The sequence below is a fragment of the Dysidea avara genome, chromosome 11 (assembly GCF_963678975.1).
Source record: "Dysidea avara chromosome 11, odDysAvar1.4, whole genome shotgun sequence".
In the NCBI taxonomy this organism is placed as follows: Eukaryota; Metazoa; Porifera; class Demospongiae; order Dictyoceratida; family Dysideidae; genus Dysidea; species Dysidea avara.
The window spans coordinates 20172801-20184162 of NC_089282.1; the positions used below are offsets into that span (position 1 = coordinate 20172801).

The 11362-nt window shown below is 35.0% G+C and overlaps 1 protein-coding gene across 1 annotated transcript; it reads right to left on the reverse strand.

Moving 5' to 3' along the window:
* Positions 1 to 760: 760 nt before the first annotated feature.
* LOC136238977 (uncharacterized) lies at positions 761 to 11082 on the reverse strand. Its single transcript, XM_066029700.1, has 11 exons — positions 10910 to 11082; positions 8696 to 8805; positions 8498 to 8649; positions 8285 to 8449; positions 5073 to 5196; positions 4906 to 5028; positions 4595 to 4709; positions 4473 to 4544; positions 1247 to 1295; positions 1136 to 1190; positions 761 to 1087 (listed from the first exon to the last, which is right to left on the reverse strand). Exons 1-11 carry the CDS (start codon positions 11048 to 11050, stop codon positions 949 to 951), a joined length of 1245 nt encoding a protein of 414 aa, XP_065885772.1. The 5' UTR covers positions 11051 to 11082; the 3' UTR covers positions 761 to 948.
* Between the last annotated feature and the right edge of the window lie 280 nt (positions 11083 to 11362).

Below are 11362 nucleotides of genomic sequence, written 5' to 3' on the forward strand. Positions count from 1 at the left end.
TTATCTCAGTGCATACTGTGCATTTCAATTTGCACTATTGCATGCATGTACTGATGTAGTGAACATGGAGGGAGTCTAAGTCTAAGTGACCTAATTAGCCATCTCGTTCCTATATAGCTGTTATTACCCCATTAGGGTGTTAGCTTTTTTTTTTCCCGGGCTAGATGGATGGAATGCCCTTGCCACCACCCCCAGCACTGGCTGTCAGGTTACTCAGGTTCTACTATATGGTAACATCTAGAGTCTATATCTTTTCCAAGGACTGCACAATGGTATTATATGAAAGTAGGTACAATAAAAATGGTCCCTCCATCCTCTGGCCATCAATTAAAACATTCTGTTATTTGAACAGTAGACGTGATTGTTCTATTAGAGTATTTTGTCTCAAGTGTGCATTCGATTAGAGTACTTGCAGTCTATATCAGTATTTCATCTTTGTCATGCACATATGGCTACCAACAGCATCTCAAAGTTTGCAGAACCTTGTGATGTATGGAAGAACTGTATATCCTGTCTAACAGTAGTAGTATTTAGTGCTAGAGTGCACTGGTGATATGGAATTGTATAACACAATAAGCTGATCCACCGTATATATAATATTATAATACTGTCTCCGCTCATGCAAATGATAACTATTTCAACATGATTTCATAAATCTCCAAGTTTGACCTACTCACGCTTTTAATTTATATTACACCAAGTAATAATGTTATGTTAAGGTACACTGTATAATGTGACCGATTTTCAAGCTGGTATTATATTCACAAGTCAAGTTATGAGTTGCAAGGTGCCATACGTACCCTCTTCGTAAATCTGATCACATTTTTTCTAGCTACATGATCGTGTGTCAAACACATGTACACAACAATTAGGCAAAATACTAGTTTAGATACAGTGTTAGTTATGTACTTGTGCATATAAAACTTATATTACAGCACTATTTTGCTATTATGTTCTATTAATAATATTAGAGAGGTGCTTATTTATCACAGTGGATATCTTCTCAGCTGCAAACCGCAAAGTGTCGGGTTTGTAAAATGAGTAACTGATACGAAAGCAGTTCTTAAAATTTCCATCTGCTGAAAACCTGGAAACCCAGTCAGTCACAAATGTATAATAACAACACAACACATACTTGTTTCCAACTTGGAAGCTGATTTTATATTCCTTAGAGCACTCATCTAAAATTCCTACAATATAACATTCTACACTACATAACTGTACACTAATTGATCAGCTTTATTACTTTGAGCCTCCATCCCATCTGGGAGACTAACCCACACGTAACAGCCACCCTGTAGTGAACACACTGTTGTAATGACACATACTGTGTATGTAGTAATAGGAACTGTCAAGTTTCTTAAGAATTATAGTTGACATAAGAAAAAGTTAGCAAATATGACAAATCAAAAACTTTTAATTTGTCAAAGCTAGTTAATGAAGTGTGGATTCATCACTTTTCCTTCCATTAAAATTTTCTGTCATGTGATCAGGATAGTGAAGTCACTTATTACTCTACAGGAAATAATTATACACTCCAATAAAATAACAGTCATGCAGCTCTCGAGTATAAAGTCTTTTTTGAGCATAACAGGCTTAATTTTTTGAACATGAGCATAAAGGCAACGTACGTATGTTCAAAGCATACGTAAATGGCTCAAGCCTATGCATAGCAGGCAATTATTTTGTTGTTTAAGTTTCTTAGTCTGAAACCCTATATGATAGCACTGTGGTATTCAAATATCTGAAAGTTATCACATTGAGTTGTTGCACAGCAGCATAGAAACTGACATTATGGAGCAATCAACTAATAGTAGAAAACAGCATTTCGCTATGTCAGTTATGTTAGATTCTGCCACTTCACAAAAATTCTGCAAACTTCCCATCCTCAGGAGAACCTTTTTACACAATTTCGTCCTAGTTTAGTATTAGTGCATTTTAAGGAGGTTTCAAGAAATCCTGTTTGTTCAGAGGAATAATTACTATAGGTTACCAATGGCTGATGAACTGTTTGCTAATGAATTACCCTAGAGATTTACTGGACAACAACCTGTGAAAAAAGAAATTACAAACAGGCCATGTTCGGGTGGAACTTTCTAGTGCTCACACCCTCACCTGTGTGACATGGTACAGCTTCCTACAGGTTGCACCTAACACAAACAATAATGTCTATTTCACAAGTTGTCTCATTAAAAGGAATACTGCGTACAGAGAAGTTGTTTATTATAGACAGAGCTGCCCAGAGACTTTAGGGGCATGAGGCAACATATATTATGAAGTGGGGCCCTTTCAGTATAGAGAAGTAGGGCCCTTTCAGTATAGAGAAGTAGGGCCTTTAACAGGATGGAACCCAGGAAAAACTGCACCAGTTGCTCCCCTCTATGGGTGGCCCTAATTATAGATTGTAATACTTGTGATTAAACTTCTTGGCACCAAATGACTGATCTTAAAATTTCCTGACTGCTGTATTAGAGTAACTTGCCACTGTTATTGCTCAAAATTGCACACTCCCATTATGAGTTCCATTCCTTTGACATGAAAATTATCAAACTGTCAACAGCAGTTAGTAGCTATGTTACCATATATGGTGTCTAAGTTAACACATGCCTTATCCCTGGTTTGAGCTTTGGGTAACTTAATTATCAACATTTATTGCACACTTTTTGCAACTCATTGACTGTTCTGTTAGAGTATATATTTTGACCCAACAATTTTACATTATGTTGACTTTTTTCTTGTGGCTCTATAGCTGTCACTGTGATTTCTTTTAAACCACAAAAGGTTTGAGCTGTGATAGTTAACCTATGCACACACCAATTTTTAAGCTATTTCAGTTACAAAATTGGTCTTTTTATGTAAAGAATCATTCATAACTTAATGAATATTTATCAGATTCACACCAGACTTGGTACATGAATTCACCTCCATGGAAATTGTGCATTTTACATTTTACGCTGGTTTTCGTAAAGTACACAATAAAATTAGATCCTCAGAAAATGAAGAAACAAAAAAAGGAGAAATTAAGCCTAACCTTTTAAAGGCTTGTATTTCACAAATTGATGGTGTGATTTTGCTGAAATTTGGAAAGTGAGGTGCCGAAGGTAGCCGGCAGCTATAATGCAAAAATTGCAAAGTTGTGGTTGTGGTTGTGATCTTATCCTTGGTAGTGTTTCTCAGGCCAGGGAGTAATGAACTAGGATTAAATTATATCTCCAGGTATAGGCAACCTCTCTTGTTTCACTACTGTTTTGCTATAATTCCCTAGCTTCACTACCTTTGATCCCTAATCCAACTTAATTTTTTTAATTTTCCTTCTACTTGTTGTTTACTTTTCTGTAACACAAATATGACTAATGGACCCACGCATACCACATCAAAAGAGAGAATGGTACCATGCATGCCATAAAATTAGTTCCCAACAATCAATTACTGACAAATGCAGTGGCTATTATACTTTGTCTTCAGCTATGTTCCAACTGTTACACAGTGATACAAGTGAAGAACAGTACAAGAAGTGTCTCTGCAATCACTACAGAAAATATGGGGCAATAAACATAATAGCTACCAACACAGCCACAGGGAAGCTGAACTTTGCGCTACCACAAATTGACACCTTGCATTGTCAGTGAAAAGAACTGGGACACAAAATAGGACAAAGGTAAGTCTGTGATGCATATGTTATATATACTGCAGTTGGTGAAAAGGCATGTCTCAGGATGAACAGTGAAAAATCAAGCCCGTAGCCTTAGGCATTGTTGAGTTATGCTTGGCTGAAGGGATCAGTTAATTTTGTAGAAAATTCAGTTAAATAGAAAAATTTTCATAGAAACTTGTTGGAAAGATGTGGGATCGCTCTGAAAGCATTTTCGGGCTTGGTTATGCTTAACCAATACCACCAAGCTGTTTTGAAGGAGAAGTGAGGTCATATTTTGGGTAATTTTGAAGAGCAAAAAGCCCAAACTCCATGATCCCTAATATACAGTAATACCGTACTTATGAGGTAGAGGACACTGGAAGAATTCTGTAAACAAGATGCAGTGTACAGATAAACACTTTATAAATGAAGGAGTTGAAGAAATTCAATCTGAGCTGAGATAGTGTTAATAGATTTTCTTTGGTCTTATTTTAAAGCCAAGGCAGTATAGCAAAATACGTTTGATTGTTCTATTAGAGTATTTACATGACTGTTCTATTAGAGTATATCAATTTTTCAAGTGGCTTTTCAGTTCCACCTAGATTTTAAGGTGTATAGGGGTGAAGTTTAGCTCTACTCAAGTTAGCCAAAGTAGCTTTCAGTGTCCTATGACCTTCTCTTTTCTGCAAATGAACATACCCTTATCTGCAAGCTGGATTAGCAAAGCCAGAGGGGGTTAATCCGAATCCCTTGAACCACCTAGTTACAACCCTGCACAAATATCATTGTATTTAAGCATCTAAACCTACCGGGAGATTCATTATTACTCACAACTAACCTTTGGTTGAGACACTTGTACTTCCCTGGGTAATTTTCTTCTGAACACATCTGTCAGAGTTTCACAATGAGACTACAAAACTAAGCATAAAACTTCATATTAATGCTACAACTACTGATTACCTTCAAAGCAGCACGGTACTCTTCTGTGCTACTGTCAACATATCCCAGTGAAATGGCACTGGCCATTATACAAGATACTGTATGATTGAAGCATCCTCCACTCACAGCCAAACCACTATGTACACAAACTAGCTATGAAAGTATGGAACAGTAGGACCTGTCTGAACCAGTCAGTCTTCTATACCAAATTTTTTTACCTAAGTAGATAACAATATCAAATAGGTACAAATCCTCTAAATGGAAGTTTAAAACTGGCTGGTTTAGAAATGTAGTCTTTCTTTTAATAATTTGAAATGTTCAACTGCAAATACCTCTCTGCTATCAATTTCAGTATTTTGTAAGGAGCCTCTATCCAGCCTAGTCTTATTCCAGGAGAGAATATCTTAGAAAATGAACCATTGGACACAACATTTGTTGCATAATCTGAATCAGACCTATACACTATATGTAATGACATCTTGTAACACTAGTGTAATACTTTGTGTCGTAGGAGTAGAGTCTTCTTGGTGGTTTGTCAGTAAAATACAACAGGTTGTAGACATCATCACACACTATCAGTAGGTTGTGTCTCCTGGCTACTGCTATCACCTCCTTGTAACGATCTGGAAATAAACACTGTACCATAGCTATACTATTGAAGAAATTACATAATAGGACTTTCAATTGGACCAAGATCTTTGTGTGGGAGAGATCAGAGAGATTGTGAAACTGTTCAACTGCAAAAAAACCACATAACCTTCATAGTGACACAAGTTAAATGTACATTAAAACCCTGTTCCAATCCCCATTTAGATAACTAAAATATCTATAACTCTGTGGACTAAAACAAAATTTTAAGGTAATTTGAACAACACTGACTACTCTAATAGAATGATCAACTACATTCCATTGTTCAGGTGAACAGAATTCTGTATAAGTATAATTGTTCAGATAACTCATGTTCCACTGTATCTACAGAAAGAAGGGAAGGGACTTAGTCTATTGATAAAATGAGACTTATTACCGCCTCTAAACAGATTGATATGCTCTAATAGAACAGTCAGGATACTTTCACAAAAGATTAAGAAACCTCTGGCTTCTTAATCTCTACACTAACATTGTAGCTAATAACCATTGGCAAATTAAAACAACCTTGCCACAAGACTAAAGAGTTGGTCAACTTAAAATTCTTCCTTCAGATTCCAAAAGGAGGCTCACAAGCTCCTGTTTGTATTTACATAGTACCTACAAAAATTCTGCTAAAACTGGAAGCATACTGCAACTAAAATGCTATATATAATAAACTGTGTCCAGATATTTTTGCTCCATCAATCCCTGATCACATTTAAATCTTGCACCGCTGCTTCTGTACTAACTATGGAAGAGATTACAGTGAAAGAACTTAGTATACCCATAGCCAATATATCCATATGCTATTAGAAATCTTGATTATGCCAATGCAAGAATTTAGTAGCCCTTAATGAAATGCTGGGTTCATCCCAGACTATACAGAATTACAACGTAGAAACCACACTACTAAATTATAGATACATCCCCATACAAACCTACATGCATGGTAAGATGTAACCCTGGAAGACTTCTAGTATGCAAATTTGCTTTATATACTAATTATAACATGAAGCAGTTCTTCAAAACATTTAATTGGTGGCCTAGTATGCGCTCCATGAAAGAAAAATTACTCAGCATGTGGCCTCGATACTAATAAAGCACTAATGCTATAGCACTGCATAACTGTACTTTCTTGAAGGAGGTTAATTCAAAGCCCCATGTGTAGTATGGGGTGCCGTTTGTACCAAAATTGTACAAAAATGCCTTATTTATAAACTATAAGCGTACTTTATAAATCAATGCACTACTTTATAAATCATGAACATATACTTTATAAATCATATGCATGATTTATAAACCACATACCTGATTTATAAACCATATACCTGATTTATAAATCATTGAAATACTTTATAAACTATAACATTGATTTATATAAATTATACATGTGATTTGTAAACTATAACACTTATATGTTAAGTATAAACACTGATTTATAAATTATAATATTAATTTATATATCAATGTACTACTTTATAAATCATGTGTATAGTTTATAAATCATGTGTATAGTTTATAAATCATACACATGATTTATAAATCAATAACATACTTTATGAGCCATACATGCATAATTTATAAATCATCATTATGATTTATAAATTGCACATGTCAGATTAATAAATCATAAGTATATTTTACAAACCATCATCACGAGTGACTTAGTTTGGTTATTGTTGTATTTTATAAATCATTGTCCTACTTTATAAATTTAACACATACTTTACAAATCACATGTACAATTTACTTTTGTAAACTAATACTATGATATATAAATCAATAGTGTAATTTAGTAGCCATACAGGTGTATGTTGTTGTTTAGTATCGATAGTTAGAATTCATATCAATATTGCTTAGATGTGTATCAAATGTAAGGCATTTGTGGCATGTGATCCAGCACAGGATTTAGCACACTTAGTAGCTACAAGCTTTGGCAGCTGTTGTGAGCACTTGCACTAATGAGAGCAACCCGGCAAAGTGGAGTATATTACCATTACCAATGCCCCTGCCAGTGGTTCCACCAACTATGCCACTGTTATGCCACTGTTGTCACTGACCGGCTTGAGCCCAAATCCTACACCATGTAAGAGTAGCCAGCAAGAGTGGCATAATTAGTGGAATTACTGGCAGGGGAGTTACCCACGACGATGACAGGGGCATTGGTAATGGTGATACTCCACTTTGCCGGGTTGCTCTCATTAGTGCAAGTGCTCACAACAGCTGCCAAAGCTTGTAGCTACTAAGTGTGCTAAATCCTGTGCTGGATCACATGCCACAAATGCCTTACATTTGATGCACATCTAAGCAATATAGATATGAATTCTAACTATCGATACTAAACAACAACATATGGCTATTAAATTACACTATTGATTTATATATCATGTATTAGTTTACAAAAGTAAATTGTACATGTGATTTGTAAAGTATGTGTTAAATTTATAAAGTAGGACAATGATTTATAAAATACAACAATAACCAAACTAAGTCACTCGTGATGATGGTTTGTAAAATATACTTATGATTTATTAATCTGACATGTGCAATTTATAAATCATAATGATGATTTATAAATTATGCATGTATGGCTCATAAAGTATGTTATTGATTTATAAATCATGTGTATGATTTATAAACTATACACATGATTTATAAACTATACACATGATTTATAAAGTAGTACATTGATATATAAATTAATATTATAATTTATAAATCAGTGTTTATACTTTACAAATAAGTGTTATAGTTTACAAATCACATGTATAATTTATATAAATCAATGTTATAGTTTATAAAGTATGTCAATGATTTATAAATCAGGTATATGGTTTATAAATCAGGTATGTGGTTTATAAATCATGCATATGATTTATAAAGTATATGTTCATGATTTATAAAGTAGTGCATTGATTTATAAAGTATGCTTATAGTTTATAAATAAGGCATTTTTGTACAATTTTGGTACAAACGGCACCCCATAGTGTAGCAGCCACAAACCTTGGCATGTTTATAACACACTTCCATGAACCTCATAGATGTCACTTCAATATACAACTATCATATAATACTCTCTCTCACCAGGGCTCAAGCATTTTCCAGTTGGATTATGAAATGTTGGGATCAGGTATATCATTCCTCTGTATGGCTTTGTCTCAGTTAGTGGACGAGTAGCAGGTTTAGAATTATGTGAGGTGATAGTCTCTTCCAGAGCTGATGGTATTATACCATCTGAATCTGTAGGAACTGTGTACAAGTTAAACTTGCATTGAAATTTGTTTCAAAGATACTTACCACTTATAACATTCAAACTGTAACCTTTGAATATTTTGAATACAAAAAAGAAAGAGGGATCTTCCACATAAACACTGTCTCTTGCTTCAAACAACAAAGTAGAAAGTATACTAATCCCATGTGTTGCTCCCGCAGTAACATAAAGTTCATCACTGCAAAGAGAAAACTTACACAGGTTAGTACAGGTGTATAACTGACGCTAGAACATCTGCTTGATATTGTCTTGAAAGGAAATCTGCCAACATCTTCCTGAAATACTCATCACCATTTTCTGGACCATATTGTGTCATTGTTTGCAGCTGGCGGGTCTGTTTGTGGAGATTAAGAAACTTGTTAATGTGTGAAGATTGTACAATGCAACTTACACAGATATGGAACATGTATCTCAATCCATGCATGCTATCATACGTAAGTCTCACATGATGAAACAATTGCATTATAACTACAATTTATCCATTAATTGTTATATATCTCGCCTATCACACTGATACTTAGCCATGTGCATGTCTATCATTGCCAGTTTATACCATGCAACATTATATGGTCTACATATACAAAAAAACTTTTCTCTGCAACATGCAACACCTAATTTTACCTGACAGGAAACTGTACAAACTCCCTCTAGATAAAGTGCTTTTTAGCTCAAGCAGCTGTATGAGCTGTGTAAAGAGTGTAGCCATCAAATATTGGCTAATTTGAAAAAGATATGACATCAATTGGATTTGTATTTGCATAGGCATGTAAGCCATGAAGTCAGCTGCTCCAGGCCAGTTGGTGCCTATTCTTTACATTTTTCTACAGATAATGAGCTGGAGATTATGTGTTTTTTTTCACTTATTAATGTTATAACATTTCACGATATATTAGAATAAACGACTGCTTTATAAGAGCATACAGATTGTACGCTTGTTTGGTTTTAGCATTATAACTCAATGATCTCTTAAGATATGCAAAAAAAATTCAGCTATACAGTTTTCATAAGCAGTCAAGGCAAGTAATAAGCAGTCAAGGCAAGTAATAAGTAGTCAAGGTTTGATACTTAGTCTGATTTCCATTCTGTTAAAACAACTTTCACTACTAGATTTTTCGTCCATTAAAATTGCTATTTCCATGAAACATTAAAATCCATATATTTTGTGTCCCACGAATGTATAAATGATTGATGCATGAAATGTTAATATTTCATGCACAATCATGTGCCTATGAATAGTGTATGAATTGTCAGTGATATCTGTATGAAAATGACTATGTATTTCACCGACAAAAAATGTTGAAAAAAATTTAGCCTGTTGGTGTGGTTTAGGCAGTAGTCATGATAACAAATCACATTCATCATTTATTAATTGCAAATAGTGCACTTTTCATGCATAAATTGGGCTGTAAATGAGCTGTATAGCCAGCTCTTATAACCCTCCAAATTTGAAGCAGATCAAAGAAAAGGTATGCATGAGTTTTATTGATTTCCACGGTGGAAAGAAGATTAATGCAAACAAACTTTGAAGGCACAGATGGTCGGGAGGATAAGGAGCCCAACCCATGAAAGGAAATTTCCACAGTAATAATCGTTTGTTTCTGGTTTCTGTATAAATGGCACATACCCGCACCAGCTTCTCAAGGGGTCACTAATGAAACATAAAATATCTTGAAAAACAATGAAATCTTTAAATCTGCGAGTCTAATGTATAATAAGTGGTTAACAATTAGCAATGAGACAACCATACAAATAATCTCAGGGTAGTACACAATCATGGGATTGTGTACTACCAAGAAGGCACTGCATTAAATCACTAAGTAATTTTTTCAACTTGTTTCCTCCAAGAAAGGCCAGAAAAACTTGACAACTTGTTCCGCCTGCATCACTTTTCACCCACCGCACTATTGCATGCTGTTGCTACTTACGTGCATATGTATTTTGGTACTGTCTTTCACTTTGCAGCATAGAAAACATCTCTTTGCAGATCAACAAAGGAAAATATGTACTAGCTTTCAGAAGACTTTAGTTAACCTTTATTATAGGAAGATAGCTTAATTGCTATAATGAAAAATGACCTCCCACCCACATGCATGCATGCAAATTTTTGTGGATGAGAAACAAGTCGGGTATGCCCCAACTGTGTGATTTGTAGTGTTTACTGAACTGCAATAATGTAATGTTTGATAGTGGGGAGTGATAGCTAGCTAATGGCAATCTAAATTCCCTGATATTTCTCATAACCGCACACAGTAACCATGCAGCTAGCCTGAGCCGGCTACATGTTCACGTTTTGTGTTCCTGCACTGACTACAGTTCTGGGTGCATATGCACTAAAGATAATGGGAAGATATAAGTTGTACCTTGGTAAAGGAAGAGAGACTATAACAGTCCCAGCGTACTAATTAACCGAGTAAACAGTTCAGTTCAAAAGAGCTTACCGCGGCACAATGTGAAGTAGCATTGCTAAACAGTTGGGCAGTCTTTTCGGTCACTTCAGTGTAAGGAAATCCCAAATTCAAACTGATAACATCCGCACTAGGCATTGCTAGTAACGGAACGATCGACTGAGACTGAGTCATTATAGGACTGCTCCTCCCACAAGCATACAAAATTGTAAATCCCACGAGTATTTCTAGAAATTTAAGAAATATTTTAAACTTAGAGATTTTCTGAACATTTTTCGTTTCACATGGCTATAATTAAATTTTTATGAATCTAATCAGTGATAATTAGGCTAGAGCTAATTAACTGGTGATAATATTAGCTCATGCATAATAGCTACCCACAAAACTATTCTGACTGCTAGCTGTACAATGGATGAAATTGTTACCTAAATCTAGGTCATTTGGTTGTAAGACAGAACAGCACCGGCCAGTTGAGACAAAAAAACA

What these genes read in the sequence shown, in the direction of transcription:
- LOC136238977 (XM_066029700.1), bottom strand. Translation starts at nt 11,050, where the DNA reads ATGACTCAGTCTCAGTCGATCGTTCCGTTACTAGCAATGCCTAGTGCG. An exon ending in CTACTTCACATTGTGCCGCG is followed by an intron (nt 8,806 to 10,909) that starts GTAAGCTCTTTT and finishes CTCCACAAACAG; the next exon opens with ACCCGCCAGCTGCAAACAAT. An exon ending in AGTACCGTGCTGCTTTGAAG is followed by an intron (nt 4,545 to 4,594) that starts GTAATCAGTAGT and finishes TTAGTTTTGTAG; the next exon opens with TCTCATTGTGAAACTCTGAC.